This window comes from Ruditapes philippinarum, unplaced genomic scaffold (assembly GCF_026571515.1).
Source record: "Ruditapes philippinarum isolate M1 unplaced genomic scaffold, ASM2657151v2 ctg7388_1_1_1_1, whole genome shotgun sequence".
Taxonomy (NCBI): Eukaryota; Metazoa; Mollusca; class Bivalvia; order Venerida; family Veneridae; genus Ruditapes; species Ruditapes philippinarum.
In genome coordinates, this window is record NW_026863121.1 from 47,579 (window position 1) to 70,842 (window position 23,264).

At 32.7% G+C, this 23,264-nt stretch overlaps 1 protein-coding gene across 2 annotated transcripts; it reads left to right on the forward strand.

Annotated features, from left to right (window-relative positions):
* The first annotated feature begins 302 nt into the window (after positions 1-302).
* Positions 303-12,154, forward strand: LOC132721198 (uncharacterized). 2 transcript variants are annotated; one of them, XM_060705460.1, is made up of 14 exons: positions 303-608; positions 1,620-1,695; positions 2,323-2,379; positions 5,020-5,072; positions 5,410-5,692; positions 5,924-6,223; positions 6,665-7,075; positions 7,828-8,109; positions 8,300-8,602; positions 9,578-9,820; positions 10,259-10,378; positions 10,711-10,830; positions 11,175-11,294; positions 11,772-12,154. In XM_060705460.1, exons 2-14 carry the CDS (start codon positions 1,644-1,646, stop codon positions 11,876-11,878), a joined length of 2,451 nt encoding a protein of 816 aa, XP_060561443.1. In that variant the 5' UTR covers positions 303-608; positions 1,620-1,643; the 3' UTR covers positions 11,879-12,154. The 2 variants fall into 2 exon arrangements, with proteins under 2 accessions (XP_060561443.1, XP_060561444.1); XM_060705461.1 differs by lacking the exons at positions 303-608; positions 5,020-5,072 and having other exon boundaries at positions 1,664-1,695; positions 5,550-5,692; positions 11,772-12,152.
* The last annotated feature ends 11,110 nt before the right edge of the window (positions 12,155-23,264 follow it).

Sequence of the window (23,264 nt, forward strand, 5' to 3'; positions counted from 1 at the left end):
AATAACTTCGAAAACACTTTTTTTTTTGCGGTATGAGTTTACCAAACCCTTCGGGTTAAGTCCCCACTACGACCAGCTTGAAATTACACCACTGTTTTAGCATATCCACCGCAATGACAGGCCATTTTGTTCGAGGACGAACGAGAGATGAAAATTGTTTTAATTCACCCGCTCTCCACAAGAAGTGGGAGCCGGGGTTACAACCGAATGATGCATTATCATGTGAACGACTGATAATCTTTTCACTTACAAAAAGCCCCTCTTGTTTTTTATTAATGCTATTTAAACCTCTGTAAATAATTTAACAATCAGGTTATGCTCTACATACATGTATTTGATTGAACTTAGCAATCGATACCCTATTTATATACATTTTCTAAATAGATTTCTGATATCATTTCGAAAATATTTATTTTTATGACTGTTTGTGTATGTCCACCATAGCTACATACAAACAGAAAGCACATGAAACGTGTCTTTAATGAATTTTCAGGATAAGTTTGCATTTTTCTAGGTAAATAATGAAAGTACGGACATTTAATTAGAAGAGGCGAATAAAGAAAGTTTAATTCAACCGGGAATGTAAACAAACCCTTTTCTCGACTTCGGTAAATATTTACGTTATTAAAGAATATGATAAATATGTAAAGCTCTCAATTTTTTAGACACTGTTTAATTATAATAGAACATAAATATTACAATTAAGATCGACTGTTTGATAATTTACTTGAAATTATGTTGAAATGTGTTTTTTGCTTATCCTTATCCATGGAAACACCATTTGTTTGTTTGCTTTTTACCGTAACAGACAAAATTCGTGAAATCGACATTTGTCGTCAAAAGAACAATAAGAATATTTGACAAGGAAATATTTTACTGCTAAGCATGCGTAATAATCGATGATAATTGTCGAAAAAATTAAATTATTGATAGCATTTTCTACTCTGATCCGAGTCAATTTGCTTTTCGTAATACCTTGAAGATGATGTTACATGGCTAAACATGTACTGTAGAATTGGAAAGGTACGAAATATGGTTCTGAATAAAAGTCTCAATATCAATGAAATAGTCGACCTTTCACAAACCTCTGCTGAATTTCTCGTTTGAGATATAAGTTTAACCATTATGATACTTAAATAGTATGGTTTAATAGTTTGTCAGCGATTAAATTATCACTAATATTCGACAACAAAGAAACATTTTAATAACCGTGCTAGCGAACATGATATAACAAGAATACATTGCTTGGTTTAGAATTAAATATGTTCAGTAAATTTCACATCGGTTTAATCACTCATTAAAAAAGCTAAAAAGCTTTTGTCATTAAACATAATCAATTACATCTGGTTTTCATATTTCCAAACATATTTAACTATACGCATATTGTTTGATGTATAGGTTAGCTAATGTAGATGAGATTAAAACTGGGCATAAGAAATATGATTTGTAAATGGCAATTTTCCAAAATATGAAAATCTTAAAATAAACATTATATAAAGTCTATTTAAACTTTACGTTGATTGCTGGTCTTTTATCTAAAGATTTAACATCGAAATATGCCTTCGATAACCCTTTAGCTTATCATCTTTATCAATCATTTTGTTCATTGTTTTGTGCAGTCTACAAAAAGAAAAGAAGAAATCATGCAGAACACTGATTACTTACCAAAGAAGTACGACACTGGACAAAATAGCGGTACGGATATATAAACATTGATCAATAATTTAAGACATACTAAATTACGTTGGCAATGTATGCACTCATTTGATCTACTACGCGCAATAAACATGATGCACAGTAGTCATATATTTTGAGGCATGAAAATTCAAATAAATGAAATTAAAGGCACACAAGCACAGTATTTATTTAAGTTAATACATATATTTTGTACTAAATCAACTAGATAAACTTGATTGGTGTGTCATTTTCTGAAGGATTATAAGTATAAATAAATTTTATTGGACAAAAATACAACACAGTTCATCTTTTTTTTGTAATTAATGTTATAATTCGTAAAATCTTTAATTCGTTTATACCTGTATCATATAAGTATAATGTTATTGTAAAATGTTCTAAATATGCAACAGTAAAGAGTCAATTAATGTTTACGTCGTTACAAGCTTGCTTCTTTTCCAATCTGTTCCTGCAAATAAGCTTACATTAATTTTGAAGATTTTGGCTAATTTACCAGTACTTAAAAGTAAGCCAATATGCTCATAATGGTTCCATAAGACTTAGTATGAATTGGAATGTGGATCAAAATTTTATGTGTATTTATTTTCTTCATCCAATTTATAAGAGAGAACTTATTTTTGTTTGAAGGAGATGACAGTGCATTTTACTCTTTGTGTGCTACACATACGACATCAAATGGTTCAGGTAAGCTAGATAACAATGTTTCTTTTAGATCTTGAGCAGGAAGCAATTTGCTTCATTATATCTACATTCTGTCTTCCCAGAAGAGTATCAGTACTAAATTTCAATATGTTTAACTTTAATACATTAATTACACAAAATATCTTTGGCAAAGGATTAGAAAGTGTGTTTTTTTCCGGAAAAAAAAATAAAATGGCTGCTATTTACTTTAAACATGTTATTGGTATACTTCTCAACTTTTGCTTAGCACCATAAGATAATATTTACATTATCGCAAGTATAAAACAGACTTCTTTCTAATTTTTAAAATTTCTGATTCAGAAATATTTTTAGATAGTCCTCTGAGATGAATTCGTGTTGATTAATCCGGTACAACTCGTCTAGGTATCGTGGAAAGCATACACCCCAATATATTCATGTTTTGATGTGGCGTACAATCAAATGTCTTTTATTATACAGCGACATTACCGGCTTATTGTTATTCAGTGGCTTACATTTCTTACAATTGTCACTTCGATATTGCGGATGTTAACATTAGGCGGAATTTGAGAGAAGCAGAGTTATTGAGGGCTGTAGGGATGGTGCAGCAGGGGGAACGGAGCTCTTCCGCCAGGTTGGTGTGGCGCTTGGTGTATACCCCATCGTCATTAACCAGAGCCGGAGAGATACCGGCTTCATGGTACATCCGGCAGGAGGCATGCTGGAGGTCGGCAAAGGGTCACAGCTCAAGATCGGTTTTTGGTCGTTGAGGCACGTCATGCAAGGTTTTCGATAGCACCTTCCCTTCGAAATGACCTTGCTAATATTGCGGGGTTCGTGTTTCCACGCAGACTGTACGTAGTACTGCATGAAGGGACTTGCGGTCAAGAAGACTTTTCATACGTATCCCCGTGACGCGTTGATATCGCCATGTCTGCTTGGACTGGACCACGGAGCATACACGATTCACCATGCAACACTGGAGACACGTTCTGTTCACTGATGAGTCCAGGTTCTGCCTAGACGTCACAGATAGGCGGGTTAGAGTGTGGTGAAGACGAGTTTCAGGCTGAAAATTTTGCTCAGCATGACCACTATGGAGGTCGGTCAGTTATGGTGCTGGGATGGACGAACCGACCTGGTTGTGATAAATAGATGCATATTGACAGGCCAGCGATTCATAGACGAGATATTAGACAACCAGGTTAGGTTGTATGCAGGCGAAGTCGGCGATCAGTTCATTCTAATGGACGATAATTCTCGCCCCCATAGGGCCAGTGTGGTCCAGAACTACCTAGAGAGGGAGTTTATTGAGCGCATGGACTGACCAACTCGCTCACCTGACTTCAATCCAATAGAACAGTGGAATGAGCTGCATGTTAGAATTTCAGTTCGTAAGCTGCAACCCAGAACCATCCAGGAACATGGAGCCATATTGGTCCAAGACTGGGCAGCCATACCCGTTAGAACGATCAGAAACAGAATAGGGAGTCTGATAAGGTGCTGCCAAGCTGTCATTGATAGTCACGGGTCACACACACTGTATTAAGTCTATAACTGTAAACAAAAAAAACAATTTATTTTACAAATTTGAAAAACACGCGGCATACTCTGAAATCTTTAAGGAGGGGGTCATCCCCTTTTTTAGCACAAAATCAGTGTAAAACTCATTTATAGGGTTTAATTCGTCCTTCAGCTTAATTGATAAAACAGTAAATCAACATTTTAAACCTTTCGCACGACGACAAAAACATATGGTGCATAGCAAAAGTTAAGTAGTATATACATAAAAAAACCATATTTAAGCTTTTTATGTTGTTAAACTTTACGACTGATAAAATATGCAGGTGATGATTGTAACTTTATTAATTGCTAAGTTAACTTTGTATCAAAACCTAATTCATTTCATTATTAAAGAAAGATGTCAAAATTTTAACGGTTGGTGTTAAAAGAAACTATCGAAAGTTGTGTAAAGATAAAAAATAATGAACGGTTAGAATTTGCATTTCCAAGATTTATCATTGTAACCGTCCACTAGAACTAATGCTTACTGTTTAAATATCTATTTGTGAACGTCAGGATATACTGTGCACGTTTTATATACTGTTTGTGGTATCCAAACGAGAAAGAGTCATTAAATTATAAAACGGGACAATTGTCACTGATAACATCCACCTCTAGCATTGTAACGTAAAATAATAATGACCTACGATGAACGTGAAATTTGTTTTGCACCAGCTGAACCAGGACACTACATAATGCCTACAGAAGTACTGAGAGATCAAATTCCATTCTTACACTCGACAGAATAGTATAGTAATATTATAGTATTGATTGCGTGTGAAGCGTGGCATGGCAGTCGCACTTGAAATAACCGCATGCTATTCTATTCTGAAGATTCTCGGTTATCTTACGAACAATCTTTCCTAATAAGTTTTATTATGTAATTCGTCGATACTCCAATTGCATTCTATTCCATTTATGTACTACGACTTATGTTTTAGCTGATGACTATAACAAAGTGCACTTTAAAATTTATTGGTCGTAAAAGTATATGAAATATTAAAGATTCTTCGAGTAAGGTAAAAACAGAAGTTCCTAAATGGTTTTCAAACTAGATGTGAAATGTAGTCTTTGTAAATATAATATGTGTTCAAATTTCAGATGAATCTGATTATTCAACGAATGAGTTAGACAGTGATGACAACGAGACACAGGCAAGACTTGTACATAAATCTCTTATAAATCAAAACTATGAAAATGGTTTGCAAGATTACTTTTAAAAGCTAAGTCATATTTTGTTTTACATTGTTAAATGTTGTGTTTTATAAATATAACTGTTTATAATTGATATGAAACTAAATTGAAGCTGCTGTTCATTTTGCAAATGCATAACCCACATCAAACTATATGTTGATGATAAAGATGGTATTTTTTAAAACATCAAAGACTTTTTGGATAAAAACATAGATGCATATCCGTATAATTCAAATAAAAAGGACACTCATGCGGGCCTTGAAGCATGTTGAATGTCTAATTTATGAACTATTTCAGGAAATCAGTATAGAATCGCTTCAGTTAAATTACACGTATCTCCTAGACCAGATGGAGACTGATGGTGTGCTTGACAAATTACACGAATCAAGGTTATTTGATGATGCGTTTTTTGAAATGTGTAAAGAAACACCAAACAGGAGACGCCGTGTCGATTTGATCATCAAAGAGATTGATAGCATTGCAAAAGCGAAATCAAATAGCGTTTTAGACCATTTTGCCGTAGCTTTGGCTATTGATCAACCTTTCATTCTTGACAAATTAAAAGAAGAATCAAGTAAAGGTAGTCTGAGTATATTATTACGATTTATGTCATTTTAAATATCTTCGAATATAATTTGTTTGTGTATAAATGGTCAACTTAATTGATTGAAAAAAAAAACAAGAACATTATACATTTGTACTTAATTAACTTAAAATGTTTAGATGTTTTAATTGTTTAACTTTCTCTCTTAATCACATCTTTTTATTATATGTTTCAATATATAATAACTATATCATGTTTTAACTAAAGAGATAGCTATGGGATATGCACATAAACACAAAAAATTCATCACGTTGATGCGTAGTCGTATTATTCGAGATGTTGAACCAAGAAAATTCATGCACATGCTCGTAACAAACAAGACTCTGTCGCTGAAAGATCATGAAGATATTATGCGTCTGATGCACAGAAAAGACCAAGTAAAAGAACTTTTGGCCATAGCAAATGAAGGAAATAGTAGGTCGGCAAAAGTAATACATGCGATTATTGAAGCAAGCCCGAAACTTTACAAAGAATACAAGTTGAAAGCGCAGAGAGGATCGTGTCAATGTGAGTAATAGAGAGTTGACATGCTGTAGAGAATAATATGTTAAAGCAATGACTTTTGTCTCCTTATGTCTCTTTTTAACGTAATAGAATTTTATTAGCTGATAGTGAAAGGAATACTATGAAACAAACTGAGATTTTAAATTTCAGTTAAAATTGTCATACTCTGTTGCATGAGTGGCGGCGTGACCAGTTGTTGACACGCCTGTTTACTGGCTGCATTGGTTAAAACCTCATCGGGGGAAATTTGTTGTTTCCGAGAGCAAGAAACTTTACACTCATTGCTTAGTACTGGTTGGTTAAAAAACGAATTCGTGAGTGTTGTATTAAGCTTATAGCTTCCAACACAATCACACTTGAAAATATTAGTATAAACTATCATGTTGTATTTTGGTTGTACAAAATCCAAGAGAGTTTTCGATAATTATTTTGATATATTTACAGCATTAAGCTCATCTGTAGGTGCAGCAATAGAAATAAAAATGAATGTCAGGAGCAAGAATATGTCAGACACAAATCAGCAGTTTACCATGATTGAAAAACAAGTAGTTGACACATACAATAGTGTAGAGCAAGAAAACCATGATGATATGTTGAACGACATGGTAGAAGAATGCAGATGCAAGTTTGAAGGACTGAAAATATCTAGCATCGTGATTCAATTATTAACTTTAGACGATGATTCAAAAGAAAAGATCTTGTCCAAAGTAAGGAATGGCAAGCTGGTTGAGTGGTTTATTTCAATGCTAGACGAAAACAATCTAAATGCTTTGAGGCAATTTGGCAATGTTCAATTGGAAATCATAATTTCAGAGGATATAGGGGGTAACTTTAACAGCCTAATTTCTTTAAAGGGTAAGAAAAATATTCTTTGTAATACAAGCTCTCAATAAGCATTTTGCAAGTGCGTTAACGTAAAAAGTCATCGTTTTGGAGGCAATAAGCTTAAAATTACGGTTCATCACATTAAGAATAAAAGTAAATAACTACAAACGGCATTGAATCATAGGTAACGTAAGAAGTAGTGAAATAAGAATTTCCCTGTCAGAAAAAATAATTTAAGACACACTGTGATATTATTAGAATTTTGTACAGGTTATCGGTACAGTCTCGAAAGTTCAGCTCGAGGTGAATCGTTTAAAGCGGGATCAAAACAGTGCCTAGTTACCGTTTCCTATGTTGGCCGATTTCTGCTATTTCGTGTCTTCTTCCCTCAAACATCGAAGGCAAAGACACAAAAACACAATAATAAGCTAACTTATTGAGTCTTTGCCTTCGACGTCGACTTTTGCGGGCGCCGATACGACGACACGATTCATTTTAGGCGCAATGATAATATTTTGATAGGCAAAGGTTGTCTTCTGTGAAATTGTCGTGTCGGTGGGTAGAAATCTTCGCATCGGCACTCTATAAGTTTCGTGCCGTAAGTATATTATCGTGTCTTCGCGTCTTTGTCTTCAGCTTTTGAGGGGCGAGGACACAAAATGGTAGAAATCAGCCACCATGGTTTCTCGGGACAGACATGCAGTACGTAATTCGTTTCTTCTCTGCAGATATATATAATTCAATATATTCTTATTAATGCAACACATTTTTCTTCTACTTAGACTGCCTTTGTAAGGTAGACAGAAAGTTTGTTGTTGAGAACAAAAAGAGACTAAAGGAAATAATAGCTGATGAAACATTTTTAAACCAGCTGTTGGAACAAATTGGTTTGACGACTTCAAACAGTACACTACAAAATGAAAAAGGAATAACTGACAAAAAATTGTCTATACGAGTATTAGATCTTTTGGAAGATGGAACTGCTCCACGAATTGCATACTGCTTGATAGAAGAACATATTAAATTGAAGGTCCCATCTGCTGTGGGGCTTTTAACCAAGTCGGGTAAGTCCTTTATCAAACATTGTGTTTTTACCATTTTTTCAAGAAAAAGCTTTAAGACAATTTAAACGTGTGTAAAGGAAAATACTTTTACCTTTGCATAGTTACAGAGTTAAAATTTATTTTTCACGTCACAGAAAGATGATTGTTACAGTGACAACAAAAATAACCTAGATAAAATATCAAATTCTAGGAAATGGAAATACACAAACAGTGCCATCTAAGTCGGATATTGACTTGCATATCGAATACTTGACTGAAGAACTTGAGATTCAAAGTTTCACGCCAATATTAAGTACATTGAAGACAAAATCGTCTATGATGCTTCTAGATGAATTAGAGAAATGTCCCTGTAGACGAACCCGCATAGTCAAATTTCTCGAATTTCTTAAGCTTCAAGAAGATATAACCTGGTTTTGGACAGAGGTTAAGAAAAAACAACACTATATTTTCGACACAATAGCGTCCTCAACAAGCCATAGCAAACTCAAAGAAGGTATATTTTACTTTTGCTTATTATACAACACTTGTGTTTTCATTTCATTAGCCTAAAATGTAAAAAAGTTCCCCAGTGTATGAAACTATTATCGTACACACATTTTAAGTGTAAAACGTAGCTTTTGTGGTGATATAATTTTAATAATGCTCTTCTCATATGATCCCAGAGTAAAACATCAAATATTCTGCTAACATGATATCGGCTGTGAGGTTTTTGTAATATATATTAAGATTTATTTGTTGTAAGATAGGATAGTGTTTTATGGCGGGTGCAATAAAAGTCATTAATATTATGCTATATTACACTCAGACCTACCTTGATGTTGTGATTAAATTAAATAAAAACTTTTATTTTCCTCTTGAAAGACAAATGCACAGTTGAAAGTGTTTAGGTTTATATACACCTTTACTTTGCAAAGTGGCAACGAAATATAAATTTTGTTGTTAAACAATGTACACAGCTCATTGACTTGATAAATGTATCCATATATCAGTTTCTTTAGTAAGGACCTTTTAAATAGCTCCTTAAAGAAGTGATTACTTGTTTAATATTAAAAAATGCCATTCTAAAATAGAAGCATCTAATCACTCTACTTGTATTTAACATTAAGATGATTTTTAAATGAATTTTAACGTGTTTCATTGCTTTCGATGGATCACCGCTTATCTATATTTTTATAATCACAACAGCAAGTGTTATGTTCTGTGTTGTAGCTGTAAAATGTTGCTCCGTATTCTCATCTCTGTATCGGTATTTCTATGGTTCGTCGGAATCATTGTTTGTAATGCTTAGTTGTGTTGGAAACTGAATATATTTAAGCCAATTTTAGGGGACGTGTGAGACGTTGCAACTTTCAGTATTTCAAATTAACAATCTCTGTCCAGTCGAGTTTGCGATTAAACAAAACTCATTGAAAGGAATGGTTGAAAACGTTATAATATGAAATACATCAACGGATTTGTCAATTTTTAGATCTTCTTGCTGTTAAATTAATGAATGACACCATAATAGAAGAGGTAGATCCAACTCTACTTTGGCAATACATGGACGAGAAATCAGCCGAAAAGCTTGGGAAAATTGAGTTCCGAAACATTACAAGCAGGAAACGTCAGACTCAGTATATGTTGAATAGATTGTCCTTGGCAAACATCTATGAGTTCATGAAAACATTACGTCGTTGTGGGTATGAAAACTTATATTCAGAGATTGATGCTGGTAATTTTTCTTTTGTGTGCCTTATCTTTTTCTAATAAAATTAGAGATACAAGACCAAAGCATAAAGTATTAATGTTGTCGGTCAATAAGGATAACGCAAATATATTCTTTGCATATTATCTTACAGGAAAATGCAAAATAAAAATGCTATTTTTTTATTTGAAGTAGTTATGTGTTTAAAAACATCCCTTTTAATGGCGAATTGTTAGGCAATCGTTAAAGTTTAAAAATGAGCATTTGTCCATAATCATTTGGATAAAATGAAGCTTTTTACTTGAAACAAGATTTCTTTCTCAGAACTTTTAACAACAAAAGATTTTTTTCTGGAAGAAGATAGACAAAAAAGTACATTTAATTTCTCTTACAGTTTTGCAAGCTGTAAAATTCAGTTCAATAACAATACTCGTACCGTTTTTGCTATCTAAACTCTATCCGTAGGGTCGTTATCAGAAAGATATGTCTGTCCTCGATTACATGAACTACATGGAAAAGGAAAACGTATTTTCAAGGGCCAGTTTGACATTGACACAAGGTGCAAGGAAATGGTTGACACCAGCAGTATGTATATCAATGGTTCTACAAAGTATTGTATTTAAACTTGCTTCGCAATTAAATTTAATGAATCGACAAGTATTAATGAGTACCGTAATTGCATGACGAACCATAGGACAATTATAAATGATGGCCATGATATTTGCAAATATTTGAGTATTTTAGATTGTGCACTGTACGACAAGATTTCTTTCTCAAAACTTTTACCAACAAAAGATTTTTTCTGGAAAAGTACATTTAATTTCTCTAACAGTTTTGCGCATATCGAATGGAAGCTGTAAAATTCAGTTCAATAACAATACTCGTACCGTTTTTTGCTATCTAAACTCTATCCGTAGGGTCGTTATCAGAAAGGTATGTCTGTCCTCGATTACATGAACTACATGGAAAAGGAAAACGTATTTTCAAGGGCCAGTTTGACATTGACACAAGGTGCAAGGAAATGGTTGACACCAGCAGTATGTATATCAATGGTTCTACAAAGTATTGTATTTAAACTTGCTTCGCAATTAAATTAAATGAATCGACAAGAATTAATGAGAAACGTAATTGCATGACGAACCATAGGACAATTATAAATGATTGCCATGATATTTGCAAATATTTGAGTATTTAAGATTGTGCACTGTACGACAAGATTTCTTTCTCAAAACTTTTACCAACAAAAGATTTTTTCTGGAAGAAGATAAACAAAAAGTACATTTAATTTCTCTAACAGTTTTGCGCATATCGAATGGAAGCTGTAAAATTCAGTTCAATAACAATACTCTTACCGTTTTTGCTATCTAAACTCTATCCGTAGGGTCGTTATCAGAAAGGTATGTCTGTCCTCGATTACATGAACGACATGGAAAAGGAAAACGTATTTTCAAGGGCCAGTTTGACATTGACACAAAGTGCAAGGAAATGGTTGACACCAGCAGTATGTATATCAATGGTTCTACAAAGTACTGTATTTAAACTTGCTTCGCAATTAAATTTAATGAATCGACAAGAATTAATGAGAAACGTAACTGCACGACGAACCATAGGACAATTATAAATGATTGCCATGATATTTGAAAATATTTGAGTATTTAAGATTGTGCACTGTACGATAAGATAGTCTTCTCAAATCTGTATAATTCATACATATTCCTCCCAATTTATTGATATTGTGACAAGATTTAAAAAACACAACAATTTTATATACATGAATACGTACATGAAAAATACTTTACTTATTATAAGTTTACAGTTAATTTACGCCCTTTTGTCATTTTTTCAATTACGTAGAACTTGATTATTTGTCTGTACCTTAAAATTGGAATTCAAAGGGGAATTCTGTAATATCATGAATAGCAAAATGAAATGATGTAATTAACAAAAAAAAACAAAACATTTTTGAATGCAATTACAGAGGGCATCGCGTGCCAACCATGTCGGTATCCCAGCTTTATCCGGTCATCTTTAATCAGTTCGCATGCCATTGGTAAGAAATTTCTATTTATCGAGTTGATCCACTAAGAAAAATGTCCGTCATTAATTTAGTAAAACTGTTAAAAGAATAAATATGCGATGTATAATATCCGATATATTTTACATGAATATATACGCTTAAGATATTTTTGTTTCGGCATTCCAACACAAACCAATCACAGATGGGTTTTTTTTTTTCAGAATTATCATTTTACTGCAAATGCGTAATATTAAACCTTTTTCTCTTTGTTGTTAAAAAATAAAACTCTCTTTCGTCCAGATTTTTGAAATTCTGTTTGAACTCTACAGAAGTCCGTTTATAAAATACTTCACTTGTTTATTCATAATATCAAGGTTTTTGACAGCTACATAATTTTATTCTGGACAGCTTTTAAGTACAGATGTATAATTGTTTGTGTTTTAAGATTTGTTTATCTTATATTTAGTGAAAAATAATGTCCATTCGTATTCTGATAAGGATAATCTTTGTTATGGATATTATATTAAATTTACTCATCTTTAATATTGATAAATACATGCTATTTCATTGTGTCTTTTTAATGAAAAATATAACACATATTTACGTGATTAGACAAATTCTTGTATTTCAGTCAATATATTTTGAAATGATGCATAATATTTTATGGCATATGCATAGAGTAAAATGAGTTCAAATTGAGTGGTAAAAGTCTCAGAATGTAATGCAATGGCAAGAAGCATTTTGCTCATATTGTTTAGTTCATTAAATTGAGCTAAAAGACTGAACCTGAATATTCCTTTTTGCAATAATTCTTACACATGTCGACGACAAATCTTTTGAAAAATATTAATTTCAATGTTTTAATGATGAAGGTACTGTTCAAGATTTTACACTGCATTGAAAGATATTCTTCTCAAAACTGTGTAATTCATACATATTTCTCCAAATGTATTGATATTGTGACAAGATAAACGAATAAGTCATACGTCTATTATTTTTATTTTGATACATAAAGGTAGAGAGACACTTTCTTCAAATCAGAGATATATATGCGAAAGGTGAGTTATGTTTACAAATACGAAGTGATGACGTTCACTAATTGAACTAAGCTTAAAAAAATGTTACTGATAAAAAAGTGTATGTTATCTTTAACTGTCCTGTTCATACACAAATTTGCGTAACGACATTAAAAATAGTTTGAGGAGTTTTACCGAATCCAACTGTACAAGATCATTGTTTAAATAAACGAAACAACTAATTGGCATAATGAAAACAAATTAACAATCATTTTCAAGGATTCAAATTATTTTCCGTGTGATGGAATAGCTGTCATTAAGATAGGAATTATGTATTATCCTGATGGACGCTTGATTACTCATTGACAATGAAATTTCGTAAAAAATTACGTCCGTAATACATCATTTTAGTTCTGATAAGATGTGCAGAGAAAGGGACATTACTGATACTAAACAAGAGTCAAACAGCAATTTACCTCGTTCATTGCGTACGTAAACCAAATTTTTATATATTCGTTCATTAAAACATCCTTTACCTATGAAAATGTTTAAAGTTAACTTACGCACTTATTCCATTTTCTGAAAACGTTAATTATATATTGTTCTTTTTTAATGAATCACTTAAATTAGAATTTATATGTGTACTTTCACAAGCCAAAACAAAAGAAAATGTGTAATCAATATATGTTTAATATTGTTAACAAATACGACTTAAAAGATTATAAAAATGAATTCGAAATTCTTAAAGACGTAATATAACAAAAAGCTCTTTTTTTATTGCAGTTACAGGGTACATCGCGTACCAGTCAGGTCGAGTGCAACAAAGTCAATCTACCAGCTTTTTCCGGCCATCTTTAGTTGGCTTGGGTGAAGTTGGTAAGGCATTTTTATTTATCGAGTAGATCCACTAAGAAAAAATCTCCGTCATTAATTTAGTAAAACTGTTAAAAGAAGAAATATGCAATATATGATATCCGACATATCTTACATGAATATATACGCTTAAGGTGCATGTACATGTATTTATATTACGGCATTCGAACACAAACTAATCATGGATTTTTTTTTATCAGAATGATCCTTTCACTTTAAATATGCAATATTAAGCTTTTTCGCTTTATAGTAAAATATCAAAATTCTCTTTTATCCACCTGTTTTTGAAATTCGATATGACCTTGACAACAGTCCATTAATAAACTACTTCACGTGTTTATACCCAGCTACATTTTTTTTTCTATACTGATAAAGCTTTCAAGTACAATATTATGTATTACTGTTTATGTTTCTCATATTTATTGAAAAATAATGTCCATTGTATTCTGATAAGGATTATATTTGTTATGTCTATTATATTAATTTAACTCCTCTTTTTGTTGATAAATACATGCTATTTCATCGTGTCTTTATGATGAAAAATATATCACATACGTTATATAAGACAAAGTCGTGCATTTCAGTCAATATATTTTGAAAGGATGTATGATAATTATGTAGTATAATAAGTTCAAATTGAGTGGTAAAAATCTCGGAATTTTATCCAATTGCAAGAAGCTCTTAAACCATTGAAAATAAATATGCCTTTCTTCAATATTCTTACACATGTCGACAGGCCGTTTGAATAATATTAAATGTGTTGTTTCAATCATGAAGGTACTGTTCAAAAGATGATGCGAATATATTCGTTAAATTTACAGAGTGCCTGTCAAATCGTCATCATATAATGAGATGATGGTAACTGAGGTTATTTATTTTATCTGTCACAACAGAAAACAAACAAATGTCGTTTTTATACTTAATAACTTATAACTGACGAGTAACAACAACTCCAAAAAAAATTAGTTCAAATAACACTTTGTTTATTTAAACTAACGTTCTTAATATAGAATTAAAGAACAATTTCTTTTTTCGTGTAATAGAATATTAAATAGAAAAAAATTGTTTTCTTAAGTTTTTTATGCATAATGTGCCACATGATTTCTGTCTCAAGTTTAACGACGAAACCAAATATACACAGTGTATGACGTAGTGGTTCATTTTCACTTCTGTTACTCTAAAAGATTCTACCTTGAGTGATTTTGCTTTGTTGGGTCTATTGTAGATAAAAGCCGACCGCCGAAATTTTCATACCAAACTACAAGACAGAATATTGTTCCAAATAAAAAGATGGCAAGAGTAGAAATGGTATGTAATTTTACGGAGCCGATCTGGTTAAAAAGGTTTAAGTTTTACAACTGCCACATTGTCAAAAGCTAAAATTCTTTCCAACTTTTACCATGTGACAAGTAAACTGATTGTTAAATATGACTGAATGTATTTTAATTTGCAAAATTTAAACGAATATCGTAGCTGGTGAACACACTCTTCAAGTGGAAGTAAGCTTTGTAAACAATACCTTTGATGAGACTCTCTGACCCATTATAATAGTTAGAGAGCATTCTATAGGATCATCTCATTATCAGTGGGTAGTTAATGCTACCCTAGTTTTGAATAATTTCATAATTTTACTTTAATTTACAGAGGCCATTGTATATGAAGAAGGCAAACGAAGAAGAGGAATGTAATTGATGCTTCAGTTTTGAAGTTTGTAAAACATTGACTACATTGTCAGTCTTGCGATAACAATAGTCAATGTTTATCAGTGTTATAATTTGATGCTGACGTGCGTTTTGCTACCTTCTGCGACATTTAGATCCAGGATTGTTTTATGTTCGTCTGTGAGACTTTGTCTTTGACTTATTCTTGCACCTCTCCATCAATATAAAAAGGTAGCAGGAAGAATAACAACTGCCTTACAACCTTAGAAAAATGGTCGATAATCCATTCGGAATTAATATTTGAGAAAATAAGTATGATCGTGCACACAAAAATCATATGTTTAATCAAACTAAAGACAAATGTGTAAGCGGTACAAGACACCATTTCGCCTTATCCACTATTGCAGACTCCTATTTTCTTTTTTTATGTTTACGTATTGTCAAGAATTTTTTTATGCAAGTCTAACCTTTTAACAGGAGTTCGTGACACAGATACTTGGGGTTTGGAGCTCAAAACGCCTTTTTAATCCAAATAAAATGCATATTTGTCAATCCCAGCACATATACTGATCATATATATCCAAAAAACTTAATATAAGCCGTTTTGAAAAAATTTCATATTTCAACATCTATTATAATACACAAGATAAAAATGTTCGCCGGAAAAAATCCGCACCCCTACCGTCATAATCACCATGTATTTTATTCCATTTCCAATATTTTCACATAATCCTTTGGTCCATCGACACAGAAGATATAATTCTTCACGATGATGGTCAATTTTAAACTTCAACGGTAATATAAACAACGCAACAGCCGAAACAAACATCAATTTTATCGCCGTTTTTTTCCAACTACAAAATCTTTCGATAAATTCAATGGACCAGACGGCTATGACCGAAGCTATCCGATTATGTGGTTCCCAAACTTAAAAGCGCTGCGCATTTTGCACGCGGCAAAGCTGGGGCCACAAAATCGGATTGCTTCGGTCATAGCCGACTGGCACGTTTGAATTTATCGAAAGATAATGTCATTGAAGGAAAACGGCGATAATATTGATGTTTATTTCGGCTGTTGCGTTGTTTATATTACCGTTGAAGTTAAAAATTGACCATCATCGTGAAGAATTATATCTTCTGTGTCGATGGACCAAAGGATTATGTGAAAATATTGGAAGTGGAATAAAATACATGGTGATTATGACGGTAGGGGTGCGGAATTTTTCCGGCGAACATTTTTATCTTGTGTATTATTATAGATGTTGAAATATGAAATTTTTTCAAAACGGCTTATATTAAGTTTTTTGGATATATATGATCAGTATATGTGCTGGGATTGACAAATATGCATTTTATTTGGATTAAAAAGGCGTTTTGAGCTCCAAACCCCAAGTGTCTGTGGTTCGTGACAGTCTATTACATTGTTGATGTATTTGTTTTGTGTTTTAAAATTGCGAAATAATGACCATATTATGACTAAGATGTCATAGAATGTTATTTATGTTTCTAAACATGTTTACTTTGCAATGTTTAAGAACATGCGTGTATGCTATAAAACCAATCTGTCCATTATTTTTATTATTTTTGTCAGGGCAAAATATTGTTTATTAACATCATTTTGTTGATGATTCATTCATTTTTTTAAATGCAGTATTTATTATAGTTGTTTGTGTTTATTTTGAACTTGTTCGTCATAAATTACATATTCATTGTATTTCATTCAATGACTATAACATTTGAATACGTATATTATATAATCATCATTTTAATCATTATCATCATCATGATTAAATGCCATAATATATTCTGTTTACCATTGGATTTTGTTTCCAAGAGTGAGTGTGTGCATGCGCGTGTCTGTGTACACGTGCTTGCGTGCGAGTGTGCGCGTACCAATTTTGCGTGTACCTGTATATGTGCGTGTGTGTTTGTATACGTGTATGGCAACATTTTATTGTAAATGCACATATACTACACTTTGATATATGAAAATGAATGCCTGCCAGTTTAAATGGATTATTTGATGACCATCTTAATGCAATATTTATACAACGATATTCTACAAAATTAATTAATTGTAAGTTTCTTTCTCCAAAGTCCTGCTTAACATCTATAAAAAATATTCAATTTTACATTGCTGACACAGGTTTGTCTATCGATTTGTAAATATTGGTCATGTAACCGTGAAACATTTTTTCACCGACCCAATGTCCATATCTAACTATAATATTTTGTAAAATAGTTTTTCCCATTTACATTGAGAAAATAAACGGGAAATAAAGATAAACAAGGCAATGGCAACGTTCACAGGACACAGGAAGTTTTACTTTTTCAAACAAGTATTTCAAACATCTTTCGGAAGCATAAATGCACATAGTATATCGGCACAGCCTCATTAAATGGCTTTAATGAAACGATTAGATATAACCCTTGCAAGCATATCTATGTACGCTTTCTATATCATTCATATGTATCGATATCATACCCAAAGTTTCTGAACTGTACAATATAAAAAGAGTGTTTCTATCAAAAATGTTTTAAAGATAATACATTTGATTTCATAAATGTAAGTTAAGAGTTCCTTTAAATAAGCAATGTAAAGCTTGTTTAATTTTTAGAGCAGACTGCTCAGCCATTTCAAACAATGACAAAGTACAGCTAAAATATAAACAAAACTATGTAAAATAGCACAAAATAAAAACCGGAATACCAAGAGAACGATCAAAATGACCAAACTGAGAATGTTGCAGGTCCGGTTTGATTGAGCCTGTGGTTATTAAAAGCTAAGGCAAGCATAAGACTTCTACAATAGAGGATGTTAGCTGTACACGATGGTCACCACATTGTTATGAGCCGCGTCACGACAAAATCAACATAATGGGCATGCGACCAGCATGGATCCAGACCAGCCTGCACATCCGCGCAGTCTGATCAGGATCAATGCTATTCGCTTACAAACCCTATAGCAAGTAGAGAAAATGTTAGCGAACAGCGTGGATCCTGATCAGACTGCGCGGATGCGCAGACTGGTCTGGATCTATGCTGGTCGCAAACCCATTATGTTGGTTTTGTCGTGACACGGCTCAAATTTATATTCATAAACGCCGAGAACATACCAGACTGACATTATATATCCGAGGAAGACCAAAAAGGCAACTGAACAATTCAGTTAAACAGTTCTTACAATGAAAACACTAAATAACGTTTTGATTAGCTTCGGTCAAACTCAATAATTGCTTAAATGGGTTTAAAGGGTCCGTCACACCATGACGTTCTGGTCAACGCTCTCTGAACGTTTCAATCGTTCAATTTGTTAACGTTCTTGAATGACGTTGACACATCTAGCGTGTGATTAATGTGCGTCTAGTGCATTACTAGCGTGTGTTTAACGCACGAGAGGCGTGTAATAGCGACCAAGTCAGATTTGTCTGAAACCCATAAGCGTGTGCTCACGTGCAACTGACGTGGGACGAACTATTTCTCAATGCCTGACGAGCGTTGTGAGCGTGTGCCTAACGCGTAAATAACGGCAGAATAGCGTCTTAATGGCGTGTTATTTTTACGGCTTAAACGGCACAGAACGCTGGAAATTTCATAGTGAATTTAGTTGCTCTCGTGAGATTAAATTGTCAGCATCATGACGCAAAGACAAAGAATGATTGGGGTGAGGGCTCCTGCTAGCTACATTTTGTATTTCCAAATCATTGACGTCTTCATATTCACGATTTAGTCCAACACTGTCGTCTTCTTCGGGGTCTTCTTCTCTATGGATGAGTGCCGGGCGGGGTCTTCTCTGCGGATGAATTCCCTCAATATGTTCAGATATGTTTACGTTCAGTACATCTACTTGATGCTTGGCTAGAGCAAACATCTAAGCCTACTCCAACTTTCAGGATCTTCCATAGTAGGTGTTCTCTACGATAACCCAAAATCAAATGAAACTTGCTTTTAACATATGCATAGACGTTCGTGAAACGGTCGAATGACACTCATATGACGCTCAATTGACGCCAAAAGGACGTTCGTTTACCTTTAGTCACACGTTTTGTGCGATTGAAGATCGTTCAGCGGTAGTTGAAAGGTCGCCAGTGAGTCGTTCACTGCAAAGCAAACGATTAGTTACAACCAAGTGGTGATTGAGTAACGACTGACTAACGATAGCAGAACGTGTGCAATGCTCGACGAAAGTTAATCAGTTTAGTTTAATAATATTTTATTGAATGTATAAATATACACACAATATACAATTTCATAATTTTACAGACATTATCAAGTGTACATTAAAAAGGGTTGGGCCAAAAGTTCTAACAACATTATCGTGGGCCCTTCCCTGAGGTTAGTCAGAAATAAGTTTATACTATTTGAATAAAGTTGTGTGATATCAAATAATTATCAATTTCAGTTTTAAGTAATTTTCAGGAACTAATTTTCATGAACTAATTTTAACAAAAGTTTTTTATGTAAATATAAATTAATCAAATGAACATTTAACAGAGAAAAAAGTATATATATAAAATAGAAATAAATAAAATTATGATAATAAGCGTGATTAAATTAAGTTATTTATATATTTTAAATGTATAAAGTATAAGTTTCAAAAGTCAATAGTGTTCCATTTAAAGTTATTTTTGGCTTTTGAATTACGTGTTCTATGTATCAAATTTTGAGAAAAAGGAATAAATTTATTATAATAGAATGAAATAACAAAATTATTGTATTAGTTACAAAAACTGCAAACAAAAAAAATAATATTAATAAATAAATAAATAAAGAAATACAAAAATATTCATCACACAAAACCCTGCTTAATCTTAAAGTACTGTTTCAGCAGTAAAAATATTTGATTTTATTCAATTAAATCTCTTGCTTGATTTAATAAAAGTCTGTACTTCCTTAAAAAGAATTTCATTTTCGGATTCAGATCACCCTTCTATTCCAAAAAAAAAGAGTTTTCGTACACTAAGAGGATGAAAAGATCTTGTATTTAAGAACAATGTTCTTCTTTGTTCACTGTATAATTTGCATTTAAAAAAATAGTGTTCTGAATTTTCAATGTGTGCTCCACATATACAAGATGGACTTGAAACAATGTGATTATCATATACATCCGAATTAAGGTTACTGCAGTTGTTTCTTAAACGAGTATGCTGTATAGTAGAGAAGCGTTCACCTTTAATGAAAAATGAAGGGACCGATGGGGATTTAAATATTTTTTTAATGTTTGCTTTAAAGGAATGGAGGGATGCTGATTCACGTACATTAATTGGAAGTTTGTTCCGTAGTTGTAGTGCTGATGGTAAAACGGATTTCGAATAAATTTCTGTTCTTCTGACAAATGATGCGCAGTCTTGATTGTTTCTTAAAGAATATGGGTTTTCATGTGCATATTGTACAGATGGGGGAAATAATTGTATTAAATAAAGTGGTAATAAATTGGTTTTGCCTTTGTATATTAAAACTAATTTTTGAATATGTCTCCTATCTGAAAGCAAACCCAACCTATTTCTGTTAATAATGTTTGTATAGTAACTGATCTTGTCAATCCTGTAACAACACGGGCAGCTACATATTGAATTTTTTCTAATGTTTCTTTCTCGTATTGCGCACAGTTATCCCAGACTAAAGACGCGTATTCTAAATGTGGCCGTTAATATGATACATATATATTATTAAGTGATTCTCTTTTAATTTTGAATTTGAGCATTTTCATGGAACCGAGTATTTTAGAGGCTTTAGATACTATGTTAGATATATGTTGATGCCAAGACCCATCTTGACTAAATGTGACCCCAAGATGTTTATGATGTTCGACAAAATTGAGTTGTACATTATCGAAAAATAATTTTGGTTTGATCATATTAAAGAAAGAAAAAAACATTGCTTCGGTTTTGCCGGATTGAAATTGACTAACCATTGCTTAGACCAACTTGTTATTGTCGCTAGATCCCTGTTTAACGTTTCTTCCATAAAGGTTATGTTTTTTGAGGACACAGAAAGAGAACTGTCGTCAGCGAAAAGTCTAGTAATACTTAAGAGCGAGTCTGCTATGTCATTGACATAAATTAAAAATAATAAAGGACCAAGTACCGAGCCTTGAGGAACGCCCCCTTCTAGAGTTGATAAAGAAGAAAATGTCGAAGATACAAAAACTTTTTGGGTTCTGTTATTTAAGTAGTCTTTTAACCATGTATTTAGTTTCCCTTGTATACCGTATTGCTTTACTTGGAAGATGAGACCAGAATGCCAAACTCTATCGAATGCTTTCGAAATGTCACAAAAAATAATACAAGTAGATTCTTTGCTGTCAAATGCTTTGCAAATTTGGTTATATAACATCAATAAGTTGGTACTCTGTAGAATGACCTGGCAAAAACCCAGACTGATTTTGATATATTAAAGAATTTGTATGGAGATAATTATACATATGTTTAAAAATTATGCGTTCCATTACTTTACCAACACAGCTTATAAATGAAATTGGTCTATAATTTGGTGGTTCATCTTTATTACCCTTTTTAAAAAGAGGCATAACGTGTGCAAGTTTCCAACTGCTAGGATAGTTACCTTCATTTAACGAATGATTAAAAAGTATACACAGTGGAATACATAAGGTTTCCGAAGTTTCTTTCAACATTTTATGGCTTATTTCGTCTGGCCCAGAAGCTATATTTATAACTAAATTGGTTAATACATCTTTTATTTCTTGTTCACAAATATTAAAGTCTTCTAATTTTGAGTTTGTTTTAAAACTAAAATCTGAAAGTTAATCAAACGTTCCATGAACGTTCTTAAACGTTCTTCAGCGTTTGAGATTTAAACGTTGAAGAACGCTGGTCTGAGTGAGAACTTTTGTGCATGTTCAAAACTTTTTTTCCGGCCAGCGTTGTACGCCGATTCCAGGCGATTACTGATGTTCACTGGCGTTCACACAACGTTCTTCTGGCGCTATCCCAGCAACCATTGGCGACTACCAACGTTTCTTAAAACGTCATAGAACGCTGATTGGAACGTCATGGTGTGACGGCCACATAATGTAAAGACTCAATTAAACCGAGTGTGCAATTTTCATGTAATTTATTTGCGAGAAATGACCCTTTTTCCAGAGTTGTATGTATGAAATATTTCTATGGAGAAAATCAAAAGTATTCTTTAAGTCAACAAAGGCAAACTATTATGTACCATTGACAGCTAAGATACTTATTGACAACAGAATATGTTCCTGTATAACCAGTTAAAGGCTCACAATTAGTACTGCATGCATATACGTATAAGATGTCAGTCTTTTATTTAACTTTTGATTTGTGACAAATTTGTAATGCCTTATTTCTAACAGGGTGGGTGATCACGCGACATTTGTTTACTGTAAAATCTGGTCATCGCAAGTGGTTTTTGCTATTTTTTCGCTCTATCTTTCAGTATTTGAAACATACTCCATGCTCCAATGTAGCACTTGTACTTTCCCGATATGATTTGAGAAATTGTGACACATATTTTTATCAAAATATTGTCTCATATAAAAAAAACCTGCAAGCTTAATACGAAAAGAAAAGAGCTATTATAACAATGGAACGTTATATAACATTTGAATCGGCAAATATTTCCCTTGAACATGGTATATGTTTATTATTTAAATATTGAAAGAATAAACGAATATCCTCTAGTGGTGACCTTAACAGAAGTCCTTACTCTCGATCATAACCTGAATGTACACATAAAATTGAAAGAAGTATATATCTTTCATTTATTATTATTACTATCATTTTTTATTATTATTAAAACTATCATTATCATTACTATTTATTTTATTATTATTCTATTACTGTTTTAAATAACTCTGTCGGTATTTATATGTTTACATTGTTTATTTATTCAACAGAACTTCTTGAATGCTTAACGAATGACATT